Raw genomic sequence first — 19,319 nt, 5'->3', positions numbered from 1 at the left:
TCGTAATTTTTTCATTGGCTATTATCGTGTTGTTTCAAAACTACAGAAATAACCCAAACACAGCAGGGTTTTTGGAGTCTCCAGAGGCTGTTGGGCTATCTGCTGCAGGCCTCTACCACTCATATGTCTTGAATTAGACAGCAGTCACCACCATATAAATACCCACTTATCATCTCAGTCGTTAATCCTCCCCTGATACAGGCCTGAGATGACACAGACAATAGTGGACGCCTATTGCACCGAGTTCCCCCTGGAGGCACGTCTGGACTCACAGGGTGCATTTAACTTTTATTACCCAAGGAGATGGATTGGCTGCTCCCCGCCCTTATTTGGTGGTGCGGTGTGTATACGAGGGGCTGCGGTTGTAAAGTGAAGGCAGCGTGTCTCAGTCACAACGGAGCCAGGTAACTGAGGAACACTGACGCCAATTAGCAACAGCTACTCATGGTGAAATTGTGACCCATGGCTACTTTTTGCATTTTGCAGATGGTTTCTTTTTGTCATGATGCAGCAAGTTATGATCCTGCAGGTTTGGATTTGATAATAAGGTGGTGAGTGTGTCTTTAAAACAGGAGGGAAACAACAGTTAGAAAAACCCACGCTCATGCCCTAAACTCAGCGTTGGCAGAAATCCACTCTGCTGTGCCTGCAAGTGTCCTTGAACAACAAGATGATTTCAGTTTATGGAGCTGCAAAAAGGCAGGACAATAATTTCATTTTTAAGTTTTTTTTTTTTCATACTTAACATTTACTTAGAGATGTAAAAATGGCATGACTTCTAATACACCGGTACTGTATAGGTGCTTGGATCTTTTGGTCAGTTAACACTACCGCTGACTAAGTCTGATTTATGAAGGAAGTCATGCTATTCCCCAGAGCCCATCCTCAGCTGCAGCTGCACCAACGTGTTTTGACCCAACAAGCTGCTAAAGCGCTACACCTGACATGTGTGCCCATTCAGAGCAACAGGACCTATTCTCTGTGGACGGGAAGTTTATTTCCACAGAGGATGGAACCACACCTATTGAATAATATATTGCCAAATTATTATTTTTTCCTCTTAAATGTTCCTTTTGTTGTGTTAAAAGAGCAATATTAAAGGTTCAGTGTGTAAGATTTTGAGGGCTTTTAGTGGAATCTAAATGCAGAGGATGAATAATCAATACTGTGCTACATTTATTTCACTTTTCTTTTGATTTTTACTCAGTTAGGAAAGAACTTTGGCAATCAAAAAAAAGAACTGTGATTTTTGTGACCTTAGAAGGAGTGCTTTATTTCTACAGATGGAGTAGGTTCCACACAGTTCAGCTCTAATAATAATGCCACCAATTCTTACACAATGAAAGACTTCTAATGGAGTAGATTTATATAGCGCTTTTCAATGAATGCATACTCAAAGCATGCACAATCACCTCTGGTGCTGGTAAACTACATTTGTACCCACAGCTGCCCTGGGGCAGGCTGACAGAAGTGTGGCTGCCAATTCGCGCCTACGGCCCCTCTGACCACCACCAAACATTCATACCCATTCATACACCAGTGTGAATAGCAGCACTGAAGTGAAGTGTCTGTGAAGTGAAGTGTCTTGCCCAAGGACACAACAGCACATGACTGGGACAGAGTGGGATTCAAACCACCAACTACTGGACGACCTGCTCTACCATCTGAGCCATGGCTGCCCGGATACAGGAGTCTCACATATATCCCTATGAAAACATAATGCAATAAATAAAAGCTACATTTAGTTATTTTCAACTAAAATAATATAGTTGAGTAAATAAAAAAATAAAATAAAAACAGGAAAATATTGAAATGAAGTGTGTGAAAAGATAAAGCGCAATTAGCCAAGGTGAACTGTATATAATCTTATAACCTCAACTGTAGGTAAAAGTAACAGCACATAAGGTTGTGATTGAAAGAGGTTTTTGATTGTTTCATCAATGATCATCTCAGAAAATTACTCAGTTTCACAGTATATGATATCAACAGTACATTGACTGAAATGAAGCCAATGTAGAAGTATCTAACGGTGACAGCCTCGACTCCCACAGATTTACACTGAACGTCTCTCACTAAGTTACCTTTTTTTCCAGGATCATTCAGGTCACATTTGTTTTATTTGGATCTTGTAATCTGTTGGTCATTCTGTAAATTTGTCCTCCATTATTCAGATCTCAAGTTGAATAAAAGGGTTGGATGTCAGCCATGTTGGACTTGGACTAACGGACCTGTTTGACAGCTCACTCACCGCCTGAGTCATACCTTCAGAGTGTTAGTTTATTTAATAAAACATATAATTTTTCCTGATACACAACTCAGCTGCAGTTGTGGTTAATAGTTACCATCAACAAGACTTGAAAATGTCTAATAATAATAATAATAATAATAATAATAATAATAATGGATTAGATTTATAGAGCGCTTTGCTATGAACGCATACTCAAAGCACGTACAGAGGATCCATTATTCATTCACTCTCACATTCCCCCTCTGGTGCTGGTAAACTACATCTATAGCCACAGGTGCCCTGGGGCAGACTGACGGAAGCGTGGCTGCCAATCCGTGCCTACAGCCCCTCCGACCACCACCAAACATTCATACACATTCATACACCAGTGTGAGTAGCAGCACTGGAGGCAAGGAGGGTGAAGTGTCTTGCCCAAGGACACAACAGCACATGGACAGAGCGGGATTCGAACTGCCAACCCTTTGGTTATTAGACTCTACCCCACTCTACCATCTGAGCCATGGCAGCCCCATACCAGTTTTACCATTTTACTGACTCGGTAAGCTAGCACGTAGCGTTGGGTTACCCATGATCCCTCAGGCTCCTGTAGTTCCATCCCTTTTGTCCAAATATGCTCACTTCAAACTCCAAAAAGCCAACATCCTGATCAAATTCCAAACTCCTGGCTTCAAAACAATGGTTCCTCTGTCAACTAATTCTACTCAGTCTATGGGTATTACACTTATTTACTGTTATAAACTAGAATAAACCTTAAATGAATGGAAACAGAAAGGATCATCTGGTTGAACAAATGCTTTAGTATGTGTAAAATTCTCACATTTGAAAATGAATAAGACAAATTAGGAAATTATGATGTGGCACAGCACGATAACAGTCCAGTTTCATGCCTGGAACCAGTTTAGCTACAGCTAGTGCTCAGTAGACTCATAAAGTTTTAAGACAGCTGCAATCAAAAGTAAGTTCTACTCAAACAATGTTGATCAATGACTTCATTTGGTAAAAATGGATGTTTCCGCCACGCTGGGTACATGAAGACGCACACTTTGACCTGTTTCCCTGACAGCATCTCCGAGGCACAGAATGCTTTCCGAAGGTGATAATTGAAATGTCATCACTCCATAATACCTCTCAGGAGATTGTTCTGTGGATTCGTAAACAAGGCACATGTAAGTCTTTGTTCGCGGCAGAACAGAACAAATACAACATGAAGCTGAGCAAAGAAAAAGGATGGTAAAATATGTACCATATGTTACGCTGATAAATGTTTAAACCTGCTGTGTGACAATAGAAGAAGAGTATTTCCTTCATGGTCCCATTATACCACAAACACAGACGCACACTAAAGGGTTCATTTTCAGAGCACCCAGTGAGGCAGAGGTAAACAAAAAGAACCAGGGACTGGAGCTTCTCTGCTGAAGTCGAGGCGTGACCCTTGAGATAGGCACCGGGCTATCATGAGGGCGTCTCCCTGAGCAACTGGCCAGAAGAACAGAGAGGCCTTTGTCAGGGCTGTGTGCGAAAAAGTGCTGAGCCAAGCAAGCCCTCGCCAACCCCCCCCTCCGCAGTTTTTTTTTCTCCCTGAAGACACACAGCACACACTGAAATGCTCATACTCACACTTGTCTGTATTTACCAGCAGTCCCAAGGGATGAGGCTTTCACTTCAGCTGGTGGGAGTTTAGAGTAGAAGGAAACAGGGCCTGTTTTGTGGTTAAAACCTCTACCCTGCTATGCAAGCAATGCATTCTGGGACTTAGGCTTCAGTGTTAACCTGCTGCATGTATTCTCTAACACTACACGAATATGACTGAATGAGACAAGGAGTCATAGAGCCACTATAAAAATGAAAATAACACAACAGGCTGTGTTCACCGGTCTGCTTGTAATGCACACAAAGGAGAAGAAAAGCTTATAGATGTGTTACTGCTTGGGCACAAGTACAGTGTTTTACATTTTTTAGATCATGAAATTGTACATGAGAAGAAACATATCAGTGTCTCATTGAATGCCTGTTCTTAGAAAAGTGTGAGACATTATTCTTTGAAGAACCTTGACAATCCAAAATTAGCTCTTTGTCTTGTAATGTAGGTACAGTACATCGTGTTCTATGCAAATGAAAAGAAGGCAGCATGTCGGTAAGTGATTTGTGTTCCTGTACTTTAACATACAAGGACTTACATTCAATTCAATTCAATTTTAGAAAAGCAGAAAAAAGTGCATACTACCTGTGATCAGTAAACACAGGGGAAATGACCCGAAGGTGACAGTTACAACTGCTTTAAAACATTATAATATCAAGTGGTATCAGCTCAGTATGTAGTAAAACACTTGTTTTCCAAAACTGCGACGCGTTAATATCTTCCCCATCCTCAGCTCAGTCCACTTCTGAAACTCTAAATACTCTGCTTTCCCTATGCCATGTGTCTCAGCCTCTAGTCCCTTTTAAACACATATGTATACACTCCATTAACCCCCTTTGCTCTGTCTGCACAAAGCAACAGCCTGAGGAACAGTGTTAAAAAAGCCCAGTGACGGAGAAGTGAATCACACTTATGTAAGGCTGCACCTTTCCCCCAGAGGGCAGAGCATGTAAAAAAAACTCAGCGATGAGCTCCTCCTGCCTCCAGGGCTTATGAAACACTTCTATTGTTCAAGTTAAATTTTCTTTTTAGGGACTTTCAGAGGGGCTAAAACACTAGTTTCTCATCTTAGAAGTAAGAATTATTCTGTGGATTTTTGGGGTTGATATCACTTGCAGTTTGCAAAGCTTGTCTGTCTGCAACAGATGTAAAAATAATTTGATTCATGTTTTTATTTGTTGCAATATCTTGGTAATTGTAGAACTGATTAGATAAAACATTCTCCTTAAGCAGTGGAGGATCTCCTTTATAGTGGTGGATTGTTCAAGGCTGTTGACAATCCAAGCGTATTTCAAGTTCATTTTAAGGCTGTTTTTATGTTGATTAGAAAAGAAGTAAAACAAGATTCTTAGGTTTTCACTGTAAGTTGACATTTCTGATTTGTCTGTGTAAATGAAGAACTAAATCAGCCTCTATTTAAGGTGAAATAAAACTTGACTTTAAGGTCAAACAGAGGAATGTAGTAAAAAGTGCAATAATTAAATTTAAAGAGAGGCAGTGTTAGATGAAAATAAAATGTGTTGCAACATGTAATTTAATAAAGAAGCCTTTTGAGTGGAAATCAAATGCAAAAATTATCATTCCTAGGAAACTTGTCAGTTATATGGAAACCACAATGTCTGTTGCAATGACTGCAATTATATACACATTCAGTGTGTTAACCAGCTTGAAAATAAACTATAGACGTGCTTGTCACATGTACATGTTACATGTGTCCATAAACAAGACATAAACAAGGCTTTTCAATTGTCAATAAAGTTTTAATGAAAAAAACAGCAAATGTACCCATTTAACAACAAAAGAAATTAAGAGAAAATGTAAGATTTTGAGAGTCAAGCTCTTATGTACAGCATATTGCACTAGAAAAAAGAACAAACACCCCCCATCCTCCTGTTTCGTCCGTCCCTCCATGTCCTGCGCCGTCTGTGCAGAAGACACAGAGCAGTCCCAAAGATAACACAGCCAATGCTTTAACAAAACTGCTACATCTGGACTGGGTCTCACTTCATAGGACACATGAATGTGAAATCCTTGAGACCACTCTGAATGTAAAGAAAGCAATGTGAAGACAATACAAACTCCCAGCGCACGCAGCACGGCAGTCTGAAATAAGTTCCACTGTTCAGTATTAAAAGAGATATTGTGGTTTTTCACTCCATTAAATTACATTCAAACCTTTAAGATACAGATTTTTTTTAAGGAATGTTGGACATGCACTTTTACTCCATATACATATATTGAAAAAAGCCCTTGAACTGAGAGTGACACAGCAGACTTGGCAATATCTAATATTAAAAGATGCCACAACATTGAAAAAAAGCAATCATAGAAAAGCAAAAAAAAAGAGTTGTGTTGTTGTACGTCTTTCATCGTCTTCTTACAAAAAGGTATGGAAAAATTTTTGCAAAAAATTGTTTTTTTATAAAGTTAGCAACAATAGCTGTGTCAAATTCATGTCTAATGTATAAAAAACACCAAATCACAGCACTTGACAGTAAAGATGCACTCCTTCTTGGATATTCAAAAAACCGATCGAAGAAATTTGATATTAAAGACACTGAAGGTTGAACATATAACAAATGTTTCACTTGAGTCAGGGTTGGAGCAGCGGTTGGTAAAGTCGGATCAACTCCTACTGCGTGACTGTTCAACCCATCTCACCTACAAATAATACTGGGCACCACGGTGGCTCATTCCTCCTTTAAATGTAAACCCACAGCCCTGCTAGATTGCAGATAATAAAGCACAGAAACCCAGACAAGCCAGGCCGATCCAGCATATATCACAGATCTTAGAAAGATTCAAGAATCTAGAGGGGAAGTTCAGCACAGGAGTAGAAAGAGAGAGGCGCAAAATACAGTATACAGGTAAAAAATTGTTGTTTTTTTTTTTTACAGTGCACATTGATTGCAAACAGTCTTCTGATATTAAGAAGGTTTTACATGGTGAAACTCGCCATTTGTGCTGAGAGATGTCAAAGGTTGAGCCTGTGCCTCGTGAACTGATGTGAGAATCAAACGGGCGGTTATTTTCTGTTCGTTCATTTCCGGGCACAACGAACATTGATGTTCTGTTTGTGCCGAAAGGTATCAGAGTTTGATCTCACAGAGCCCAAGTGAAACAAGAGCCGTGACCAGTGACTTTCGGATACTATTATGCCAAGTGTTGATGATGATGATGTGGCAGGTCTGTTATTCACAAGGCACGTTTTATACATTTGATTGTCTGTTGTTCACGTGATTTGTAAAGACTCACACTCATTTAGCGTGAGGCCGCACGAGGCACATGGCTTTAGTCCAACCTCCCCACACACAGGCATCAATCACACTACTGAATGCACATCAACAATGAGAAGAAAATGACTGTACACACTGAGATAGCATCTATACAGTAGCACTGAGCAAATATACACAAAATAAATTAGAATAAATTATCTCAAAGAAACCAAACAAAATCAAACTTGTTCTCGATAAAAGCACAGGGAGTAGTTAAACATGACACAGTGGAAAAGAGTGAGAGCGCAAAGCTTCGGACTGGAGACCAGAGAGTGTGTCACATCTATCGCAATTGGCTCAGCGTTCAGTGTTTGCAGGAAACAAACTTTTGGTTCAGCTACTTAGTAGTCAAAACAACCCTCCTGACTAACTGTAACACACTTAAACATGCTGATGTGGAGTGAAAATACTTTGGAAAATGTCTCCTAAAGGAACGTGTCTGCTTGTTCTGCGTCGTCTACTGCATTGATTATCAGGTCCTGAACCGAGGCCTCAGTCGTTTACGAAAACCATCAGGTTGTTAACTACTCCCTGAAGAAAACATAAAGGAAAAAAAACCCATCAGTGTCTTCGTAAGTTCATGAATCTAGAACAGACTGAAATAATACAACTATACTCATGAATCTTTAAGGTTGTTTTTTAACTTCCTTTTCCTTGTTAAACCTTACATTGAGAAACAGTGGCTGTGTCGCTGCACTACCGAGGCAGTTGCCGCACATATAAACTCTTCTGTGTCTGTGTGTTAATACATTGTCCAAACTATACAAAACTCTTCTTACTAAGTTGTGAGTGAAGCTGAATGTACCACTGGCAGTCTGGTGAGAAGAAGCACTTAAAACATGAGGTTGATTTGGAACTCGAGATGTATCATTCACGCACTTGGGCTTTGAACCAGCGCTCGAGATATGAGGATATAAACTGTAACTGAAAGCATTTCTGTAACGAGATGTTTTTAAAGAAGCGTATTTCATTGAGAACACTGCCATTTATTGATCGGGAATTGTCCTTTCACGGATGTCGGTCTGATTGCAAATGCATCCCTAAGATTTTACCTCTCACTGGCTTGAATATTGCTCACCCCGAGAATGTTGATTAAAAATCTCTTTCACAGGCGACCCACAATGCAGCAAAGGGCAAAAGTTGCGATTGTCAACCCAGCCAGTGACGGAAAAAAAACATAAAAAAATCCTGAAAAGCTTTTAGAAAATGATGACATTGATCCAACTTTTCAGCCGTCTGATTGTTTCTAGTTCCCTGATCGTAATAATCCCACAGGTGGGACTAGTTTTCAACTTTGTTTGTGCTTATTTGGTTTCACAATTACTGCAGATTTCGAGAACAGTAAAGCACACAAATCCACAAACACCTGATCATGAACTGAAATATGGTGGTTTCTGCAGTACACCGAAATCCAAGCATACATGCATTTATGGTTTCAGTCAACAGTATCTGAATCTACACAGTGGGTTGATAGTCCACCTCTGACAGGATGAGTGGTTCTGGAGGTGGGATGTGTTCATGGATGACAGCCTATGTCTACAGTGGAAGCTGGTAACACACAGATCTAAACTGACCAACAGCGCAACACCAGTGTGTAACATCGCTGTGATATCATTCTCAAAGTAGCCAGTGTCAGACAGTAAAGGATAAGTACTGGGCCTGTTGTATTTTATGACAATAAATTAGGAGTATGCCTCAAGTCCTCAAGGTTTTAAGTCAATAACTTTAGCACAGAAATGTCCATGTCCACAGTCTGGCGTCGGAAAATGGCCTAATCATTAATGTATCTTTTTCTTACAATTTCCTCGATGCACAAGAGTTGAACTGTGGCAGGAGAGAATAAGGCATTCCCTGGACTGATGGAGGTCCTTCAAGACTTGAAATACCAAATAAAAAGAGCAGTTTACTGTACAAAATAGGTAATCTTACAAATATTTCGAAAATATCTCTTCAAACTCAATGGCTTCTTCTTGGAGGCGAAAAACCCAAAAAAAACCAAAAGATCAAAAAAAGAAAAAAAAAAAGAAAAAAGTTTATCAGTCTCCGTCCAGCGGTGACCAGTGTTTTCTTCATCTCATCTTCATATTCAATTTGAAAATGAAACAAAATCCAAACCCGTGTTTCATCTTACAGTGCCATCTCTAAAAGTCTGGTCCCTTGACTCCGCTGGGGGAGAAAAACAAGGGCCGAGGCGAGGGCCAGCAGGAAGTCCCTTCATCTGTGCTCTCCTCTCAGGCGGGGGATGAGAGCTTCTCTTGGAAACAGAAAGCCGAACAGGGCTAATGTAAGGCGCATCCAGGCAGGCAGGTTTTGTCTCTGGTGTCTCATGAACTGTAAAAAGACACAAAAGAGAAAAAAATGGACGTGTTAACCCTTTATAGGTCATTCATAGAACTTCTCTGAAATTTCAACCTCAGTGTGTGGTTGGAGGACATAACAAGACTTTATTACTTTTGTGATTTTTTTTGTTTTTTTTTTTTTATGTAGAAAATCACAGTTAATGAAAATACCATATTTGGTGGTAAAAAAAAAAAGAAATCAAATTTTTTTAAAAAATCCATGAAGTACATAAAAAAATACAAGAAAAACCCATGTAAGGTGAAAGGAGCATGTATTTTAGAACATTAGAACATTCCAACAACATAAATGCTAATCCAGACCCCTGTCCACATCCACATTATCCCTTTAAACATCATTCCTTACATTAGTACCATTACTTCATGGTACCTAACAAAGCAGGTACCCTCACTGTTCATGCAGAGGTGGACCTTACAGACCCTGAAGGCCACATGTGATCTCAGATTGTTGCCTCACTGTCCTCATTGTAACTGTCGCTGTCACTGTCTTGTAATGTGTGCAGAAATGACCAAAAACAGTCACTTTCCCGATAACGGGTTAAGGAGCAGTCATGATGGATGTTCTGTTTGTTTGAAAAGGCTAGATCTTCTGGTTTGTGTGTTTACACGTGGCTAACACACAGTCTATACCGCCCCAGGTTAAACATGACTCAGATGTAACCCACAGATGTGTCGGCTGTGACCCGATGGAAGTTCAGAGGTTGACACAGGATAGAAAAACTCTTAGATCAGTTGTCACAATCTATCCACACCACATGAACTGTGATAAACCCCATGATCTGGGCTCAATGTTTCCACAACATGAGCTGCTTTCAAGCAAACACACGCCCTGCCTGACGCCACCGCCACCGCTGAAGACATCAGGTGTAACATCGCTTACCGGAGGGTCTGTTGCAACTGTCGCACTTGTAAACACTTGCTCTCAGACAAAGGCATGATGTAAGGAAGAAAATGACCTGATGTAATGAACTCCGCTGGCCGACTACCCGACACCAGGACATTCTCCAACCCCGGGGAGCACCCATTCATCTCATTAAAATCCCTCGATCTGACTCTCTGGGGTTTGAGCGAGTCACTCTTATTAGCTGTTGCGCTGTTGACTTCTAAACAAGCACCTCAAAGTGAAATGCTTTCAGAGAGCGCTCGGCCTATTTCATCACGGCTCTCTCCTAATAGCGATGTCAGCTCAATAATTATCAAAACGCAGCAAAGGAAACTGATACTGCTCCCTCCTATGGAGTCGCCTCCTCCTGGCTCCCCTCGTCGTTTTCTATCGGGGGTGTGCAGCCCTCATCGAACGCAGACAGATGAAGGGGATCCTTTTGCGGTCTACAATCTCCTCATACCCCTCCCCTCCCTCCTCTCTGATCCTGCACAGCTCCCACTGGCTTTCTGAAGAGCCGTGCACCGATATTGCAGCCCGTTGCATAAGCATTCTTGTTACAATCTCTCTCTCTGCTCTCCCCATCAAGGTCTCTACCAGCCTGCAATCAGAGCCTGCCACAGGCTATTTGATGCAGAACAAGCAGACTGAACTGAATTGAACCAGCACCACTAAATGTTACCCTAATTGCCCTTAATTGATTTAATTCTACAGTGCTGAGCTTATTTAAACAGTACTCTGGTTTGTTCCACATGAGGCTCATCTTTCTGCTCTCATTTACGTGTTGTGAGAATGGGTTGTATTTTGTTTGCTCTTTTTAGGTTCACGCACTCAAACGATTAGGAAAACTGACAATGTGCATCTTAACTACTCGCCTGCATATTAAAGGAAGGACTATCGTTGAAATGGGAACCAAAAGTAGTATAAACAAATGGATAAGAAACCAAAATCTACTTCACATAAACAAAAAACCCACACATTTGCCCGCACCGCAAACTTCTGCTCAGAGAAGCGAGTGAAAAAAGTCTAACAATAGCGCAGATGTCATGCGATGAAATGATTGGATATCTTGTGATTGTTCTGTCTTTGGAATATTCCACCGACAGCAATATCATATCCTGCAGGATAAAACCGACTCGAGCGTCTAGACAAAAAAGAAAAATTTTCTCTCTTATCTCACTGTCGCACAGTTTTACACACAAACCAAACACACACACACACACACACACATATACACACTCATAAACGTTTGCTGAGGCAGTCAGCAGGACAACTGAGGTATTGTGGGTAGCTGTCATGTTACTGGTTGCGTCTATAAGTGTGTGAGTCAGAGTCTATTTTTAGACTTGTATATACTCAGCCGTCCAACTCTACCCAGACACAGATGTACTGCTCAGTCCTGTTCATGACAGTCATATCCGTCACACCTGCTCTCCAACATAAGTAAAACTTTTTCTTTTTTTTTTCTCTTTTTTCTATCTTCCTTTTTTCTTCCTTTCACATAAATACAGCTTTTTCATCAACTCCCTCCTCCCTTAATCAAACATTGAACTTCTCTACAAGACCACACCTTCTTGTCTACACAGACCCCCCCCACAGCAAAACAGCCACTGCAGCAGATAAGAGACTAAAACAAACCCCTCCCCACTATATTTGTACTTATTATTAACAGAGGTCATGATCATGTGACTAATGTGAGCTCTCAGTCAGACATGTAACTGCTTTTCAAGAGCTGATACACTGAACCCTCTGACCTGTTATCAAGATCAGTATGATACGAAGCCCTGCCAAAGGACAACAGACAGGTTTGTGTGTCGCATTTGAAGTGGAACACGTTGTCATGTTTGTCGCATTCAAAGTCCAGATCAGATAAAATAATAATAATAACAAAGTCGACTTAAATACTTCTGCTATTCTTGAGGAATCGCTGCTGTTTATCTGTCTCCTGGGGTTTATCCTTACATTAGATAACCTTATCAAAACTAAACATCAGTATTAAATTATCTGATTCATCTGGAGAGATTACACTGTGACACTGGATTCCTAAATTCCAGCTTCTTACCTTCAGTATCTTAATATAAGTTGCTGTATTAGTGATTTAGGATTTAATTTTTTCAGTGTGACCAAGAAAGTGGCTGAATCACTGCACGGGCTATTTTTATCCACAGTGGGTTGTGGCCAACCCAGCTGGCAAAATGCTTGGTTGCTTTCTTTCCAAGAGTGAGCCACAAATTGGCCCAAGATAGCATCGAACCTCATCACCGATCAAGTAAAAGCTGACGTGCATAAATATTCGACACAAAGTACTCAAACAAGAGGCTATTGTGTTAGATTTGCACAATGCTATGGCACAATCTCATCTGCTAATGTGTCGATGAAATGTAAAATTGCAGTATTTAGTTGGCTGATACTGTAAACCCACTTATCTATCCACTTGTTCTTGTTTGATGTAGGACGTCATTTACGATCTGATTCACACTTAGATCTAACGCTTACCAGTTCAACATGATCCTGCTGGAATTTGTCTCCAATCTCTCGAAGTTTGCGGCCAATTTGCGCCTCGACGCTCACTCCCGCCTGCTCCTCATTCCTCTCCGCCACCCTGTTATCTTCCTCCTCCTCTCTGCGCTCTTCCTCCTCCTCTTCAATCTGCCTCTCTCCCCGGTCCTCCATAGGCTCAAATCGAGCAGGGAAATGTGCACGTAATCCAGCGTTACCTAAAAGGAAACTCAAGGCTGTCATTGGATCTATAAAATCTTTTGTGATTTTCAGTGTACATTTGTCCATAAAAGTGAAAAAATGCTGTTTCTACCAGTCGTGTTAGATGTTTCGCTTCACCAAACACTGACGTTTTCATGGGAGATCTTAGACCAGACAGTGAAACACACTTGCAGACAGTCTTAAGATAAGCCAAACTATCAAGATTTACTAGTACTATTAACAGCCACAAACACAGCTGTGTCTAGCAGTCAAATATGTACTCTCTCCTTTCCTGCTGCCAAAATGCCTGCAAAAACAAACAGGTTTTATCGTATCGTCTCATAGATGAACAAATTACAAGGTAGGCGCTCAAAGTACAACTGGAAAGCCCACAAATAGGAAAGAGGGAGAGTATCGGTAGGTGGAAAACTCAAACACCCTATTAAATCAACAACAGCCTCAGTGAACCGTCGTCTTTTTGTGAGCTGTGTCATCGAGTTTACTTGTTGCCTCTAGCATGCAGTCATGCCACTTGGAGGGAAAAACAATTTTCATGTGTGAAGAACGCTCTGCTGTCCCGTCCCATATCTCTAAGAAACTGAGCTCCCTGGACGGTATTTAAGAGAAGGGGTGGCACCGAGCCAAGTGCATGACATCCATTACTGCTGAGATTACAATGAACGACAAGGTAATAACAGACAGCGGTATTTGTGTATTGATGACTTTAAATGGCCAAACAATACGAAGCTCTCACAGACTGACACTGAGTCAACAAACAAACAACATTCTACTTCAACATTCGTTCAATTCAATTAGGGGGATGTCACATTGATTTAATTAGACATACAAAAACAATATTGAATTAAAAGCTGATCGACATATTGGTGTAGGTATAGACCACTGTGTGTGCACAAGTGTTATTTTAAAATGCACAGACATTCTAGCACTACTGAAGCTATAATGTGATTAGCATTTATTAAATTTTAGTTGATTAAATATTCAAAGAGATGAAAGTCTAATGTGTAAATAAACTGTTTCCAAGAATATATCTTGGGTCACATATTATATGAAGTGGGGATTTCCCTGCTGGAGAAAATTAACTTCTCAGCCTTTTTCTGTGTGGAACTCCATTTGTCTTGCAGTCAGATTTCTCACATGGTCACATCTGAATCTGTAAACATTTACGAGGAAAAATACAGCCACCAACTAATCTAAGCCCACATCAGTTCTGTTGAAGTCTCCCTTCCCCTTACCGTGAAAAGGTATGCGTGGCTGCCAGTGCAAACTGCAGGGCAGCGTGTTGATGCTGATGCTGTTGTTGTTGTGGCTCTGCGACGTGGGCACAGCGGCAGTGACGGCAGCGAGGGCCTGTCCAGCCGCCATCTGTGTGGTTCGATCCTCGTATTTGATGTCCCTGAAGGGCGTTCCCCAGAGTTGTGAGATGGGCCGTGACATGTCCTCCTCCTCATCATCCATCCGACGCCTCAGCGGTAAACTCCCTAAAACGAATGCAAACACACCAGATGAAAACATTAAAAAATATAAGACATATAAATAAAATTTGACTGATTGAGTGATTTAATTGGTTTTCCCCTGTAAGTCGCTTTGGAAAAAAGCGTCTGCCAAATGCGTAAACATAAACAAAACATATTACAATATATTTTTCCAGTGTAAATAAATATTAGATGTATTTGCAGTACTGTGTCCCACCCACACCTGTTTAGGATCTCTGCTTTGCACTCCCCCAGTTATTTGGCTATGATTTGTTTCAATACAAAACTGCCAAATATCATATTGTTATCAGTGGAAACTTTGCCCTCTGGCAGATGGAAAATTATCTCAGCCTGTCTACATTAAATGAAAATAACTCATTAGTCACTGTAATGCCCAGTAAGAGGCTTATGCTGCGTGAGGTAATACTGAAAACAAACAAGCAAAGATGGATTGTCCCAGGAGCACAGTGAGCTCTGCCAAAGTAGCTCCAAATGTTTAGACTTTTATATGCAGCTAAAGCGATGATCTCTCTCTTTTTATTATGTTGCAAAACCTATGGAATCACCCAGTGTAGACGGGACGGAGTGGGCGGCTGAATATACCACGCCAGATCTGCCATCCTCCCGCAACAGATTTTCCTAAACTGTTTCTGATAAGGAGCCAAACTGTAATTGAGCGCCAAAAGATGCACCCAAGAGGCATTTTTCCCCTAAGAATTACCTTAATCTGGAACAATGTGCCACAGAGCAGAACACAGTGGGGAATTAAACTCCTCCTGCACAATCCTGCTGCTCAACTTTAAAACCTGCTAGTTCCCTCAACCACAGAAGACTGGATACCTGCCTGTCTACACTATCAGCACACACACACATGCACACACACACACAGCAGCTGGTGTGTATGAGTGAAACCTCAGTGAAACCAAACTTCTGGCTAGACTGTCATGTGCAGCAGCAGCAGCCGTTTCATGGGGACAGAAGGGAAGATAACGAGTTTCACTCCATCCTCAACTGTGCCTGCTCAACGCAAACACTCGCGCCCTCTTCCTTGTTGGCCAGACGCCACAATCTGAACCACTGTTTCATCTTGTTGTTGAGGGTTTCTCTCTTTTCCTTTTGTTGTGTAAGTGGAGACAAGTGGGCTAGCTTGCCTGTCAAAAGCTGAAACTGGATACAATGATATTGCGTTTGTTTACGAAGTCAGTGGCTGTTGCATACATCGATGTGAAAGTGTTAAAGTGTCATTAAATTGAGTCAATTCAGTTCTGTATGTAAAGCCATTTCTACTTATAGAATATGTGAGTATTAGAAGCCAAATCACATCATTAGTGTCCACTTTTGCCATGAAAAGTGGCTGTTTGCAACATTGATATCCTGTGGTTTACCCTATTGTAAAGTTGAGTCACTTTCTCCACTGCACATTTATGTTTGTATTTGCAGTGCCAGAGTGCAGCACAGCTGTAACATGCAATAACACCTTCTCCAGCAGCACAATACTGCAATAAAAGCTGTAAAGGCACCTGCAATTACATAGTAAGCTTTGCCTGCACTTGTGTCAGTGGCAGCCCTATCTTGAATTTCTACTGGCAGTCGACAGAGGACTGGCAAGACTACCAGAGTGTCAGACACATAAAAACCAAACATAGACAGGAAGACACAGAAGGACATGCACACAGATACACACTGCCTGAGGCGGCAGGGAGGCCTGGCAGTCACCACAGTGCTGGTCAGGGGCTCAAAGCTGCAGCACAAAGTGGCTCCCTCTGCTGCACCATCCGGGCACTGGGCTCTGATCCATGCACAGCTCTGAAGGAGTGCAAACAAGGTGAGCTCGGCTGAAAGTTCACCTTCTGCTTTGAGGTAACTACAAATGCATGTCATGTGGACATAGGTGGTGAAGTGACAGCCAGGAGTCCTCATTTAGATGGAAAAATCAAGAGGAGGATCAATGATTTAGATTCATATTTTTAAAGTTTTCATTAATTATGCAGGATTTTCTATTGTTATCCTCATAGTATAGTTACTTAAGTCATATTTTAGGCCAAATCTCCATAACTTAACTCTCTTAACTACTACTGCTACATCATTTTGCATCATGTTCTGAAAAAATATGACTTAGGTAATTATGCCATGATGAGGCAACCAACTTCACCACCGGATTGAAAGCAAACACATCAACTTTACACGATTCGAGGTGTAGTTTCATGTGTTTAACATTTAGGTTGTCATTTTATGCGTGCTCCATGGGACCACCGGGGAGGCGCTGCGTCTTTACCCGCGTCAAGAGCGCGAAACCCGGGGCAGCGGTGCGCGTACGGGCGGTGTGTCCGACCGCTGATCACCGAGGCCATAAAGTGACAACTTATAAAGACATCCTCTATAGCACAAGCTTACATGCTGTTGAGATATACATTAAAAATAAGAACAACCACTGTTAGATTGCTGTTTTTTTTTCGTCTTAAAAAGTGTCGACAACTTCAGTCAAAACAATGAAATAAAGTAGCGGCTTTTCACGAGCGTCTGATAGTGAAACCGATCTCAGCTGCTCACATGTTTTGTGTTTTTTTTTTTTTTACACTTTCTCTTTACTTCCCTGACACATCTTCCTCAAAACAAGCTCTGAGATAATAGAGACAGACTGACAACACCGTGACACAGAAACACGCGTGTAATTTTAACAACCAGAATAACAATGTCACACAAACCACGCTTCAACACTACAATATCCATCAGTGGAGATGTTAAAAAAGAGAAAAAAAATAATTAATTAATTAACAATACACACCGATGGGGGTGTTACGCACGGACCGACCACCATCGGCCGGGACACGGAGCATCCAGACCAGACCAGACCAGACCCGGGTGGAGACGAACCGAACCAGCCCCAAGAAAACGCTCTCACATCAGATCAGATCAGACGAACCGGACAGACACATATCTATAAATTCCCTTCTCCATATGCCAAAGCCTGGTGGGTCCGCTCATCCCTGTCTCTGCCCGGGCATGCCCAAGCTGCCCGCCCCGCACATTTGTTGACAAACTCCCACGGACACGCACACGGCTCGGATCCTATCAACTCACCGCCAGCGAAAGCGCTTTCCGTGGTGATCGGTGGTATCTTGACAACTTGGTGTTCACTTGTTTCCTACGGACTGTGGTGATGCGACTCGTATCCCTCTCCGCGTTCAACCACTCGTGGATGTTTGCTGACTAGAGCGGGCTTGTGTGTGTGTTTTTTCCCTGTGTCAAAACGGTCCGCCCCGATGACCGGGACCCGCCCATTGTGATAATGTGAAAGGAGCCAGATCCACAGTGTTATGCAAATACACCACACTGCATTCACTTCACTTTAGCTTTTGGCCTGTAAAAGTGACAAAGCATTGCCTTAAATCCCTGTTTTTTCAAGTATTTCACATGCATTAATAACAAAATGTCAATAAAAGCAAAACAAAGACACCCACTGCAGATAGCGACCAATGAGTTATTACCATGGGCTGCAGCTTTTTTTGTTATACTGACATTATTTATGCATTTTAACTGATGCACAATACACAAATATGCAGCTGCAGCCTTGAGGAAGATTACGCATTGGATTGAATATCTGCAAAGCACCATGCAACAGTCAAATCATACGTGTAAGCACATAATAAAAGAAAAAGCATTACGAATATTCCTTAACAGCATAAAATGGGAATAAAAACAACACAAAAAAGTAGATGTTTTACTTACATTAATGCAATATACAGAGATGTAGACATGATGATTTTCCAAATTAATCCGTATTTTTGTCATTTGAGGTTTATTCTTGAATGCACTCCGCATTTACACAGACTTCCATCCTTTAATTGATCTCTATAGATGTTTAGTTGCTTGTATTGTTGTTGAGATAAAAATATTGTGTGTGGCCCTTTAAGAGGACAGTCCTCCTCGCAACCATAAGCTGGTGACACGGAGTCGACCAATCACACGCTTTGTTTTGGTCCCGCCTTCTGCTTCGTGTATCTTGACACGTGGAGGGGGAAAAACACAAACCGAGATAAGACATGTGACTGCTTTCCGCGCTCTGCTCAGCTGATTGGGAGCGGCTGCTGCGGGGATGGAGAAACGTGAACCCACCCAACTGCTGGGGGTCGGTGAAATGGGGGGTTGTGGACCGTGAAAGCAACAACCGGATTCACACATTTAACTGTCATATGGGTGTTTTAGTGGGTCTGATATGGGATAACATTCTGTCAAAATATGCCAAATCCATAGTATAAGAATTAAATCCTTGCTGAAAGTATTGTCTTTTTGGTCAAATGTGTGCAATAAGACTTATACATGCCCTTAAACGCATCCTGGTAAACAGTATTTCAGTGTCCCTCTTCAAATTCTCTGTTTTATGTCAAAATGTCTAACACAAATGTTACTTCAGACCCATAACATGTCCTTAAATGTATCCTAGTTAACAATATTTCAGTAGCCTTGTTTGTTATTTGTAGTTTTATGCTAAAATGTGTTAAACACATGGGACTAAAAATTCATAACACATACTTAAATGCATCCTAGTTAATGTTTCAGTAGCCTTGTTTGTTATTTGTAGTTTTATGCCAAAATGTGTAAAACAAATGGGACTGAAAACTCATAACCTGTCCTTAAATGCATCCTAGTTAACAATATTTCAGTAGCCTTGTTTGTTATTTGTAGTTTTATGCCAAAATATGTAAAACAAATGGGACTGAAAA

The 19,319-nt window shown here is 41.2% G+C and overlaps 1 protein-coding gene across 4 annotated transcripts; it reads right to left on the bottom strand.

The window, feature by feature from the left end:
- Positions 1-5,626: 5,626 nt before the first annotated feature.
- On the bottom strand, positions 5,627-18,455 carry bmf2 (BCL2 modifying factor 2). Of its 4 annotated transcripts, none has more exons than XM_030128691.1 (4): positions 18,325-18,455; positions 14,356-14,601; positions 12,899-13,119; positions 5,627-9,493 (listed from the first exon to the last, which is right to left on the bottom strand). In XM_030128691.1, the coding sequence occupies exons 2-4, from the start codon at positions 14,576-14,578 to the stop codon at positions 9,377-9,379; spliced, it is 561 nt and encodes a 186-aa protein (XP_029984551.1). In that variant the 5' UTR covers positions 14,579-14,601; positions 18,325-18,455; the 3' UTR covers positions 5,627-9,376. The 4 variants fall into 4 exon arrangements, with proteins under 4 accessions (XP_029984551.1, XP_029984549.1, XP_029984548.1 ...); XM_030128689.1 differs by lacking the exon at positions 18,325-18,455 and adding an exon at positions 17,677-17,823; XM_030128688.1 differs by lacking the exon at positions 18,325-18,455 and adding an exon at positions 17,381-17,503.
- Positions 18,456-19,319: the final 864 nt, after the last annotated feature.

The sequence above is a fragment of the Sphaeramia orbicularis genome, chromosome 24 (genome assembly GCF_902148855.1).
Source record: "Sphaeramia orbicularis chromosome 24, fSphaOr1.1, whole genome shotgun sequence".
Taxonomy (NCBI): Eukaryota; Metazoa; Chordata; class Actinopteri; order Kurtiformes; family Apogonidae; genus Sphaeramia; species Sphaeramia orbicularis.
The sequence above is the reverse complement of the archived record's forward strand: the minus strand, read 5'-3'. Positions and strand labels throughout refer to the sequence as shown.

Excerpts from the sequence above, each read along its gene's own strand:
- bmf2 (XM_030128688.1), bottom strand. The coding sequence starts at position 17,432 with ATGCTCCGTGTCCCGGCCGATGGTGGTCGGTCCGTGCGTAACACCCCC. Across the intron at positions 13,120-14,355 it reads GCCACGCATACCTTTTCACG|GTAACGCTGGATTACGTGCA; the intron begins GTAAGGGGAAGG and ends GTTTCCTTTTAG. Across the intron at positions 9,494-12,898 it reads AGCAGGATCATGTTGAACTG|TTCATGAGACACCAGAGACA; the intron begins GTAAGCGTTAGA and ends GTCTTTTTACAG.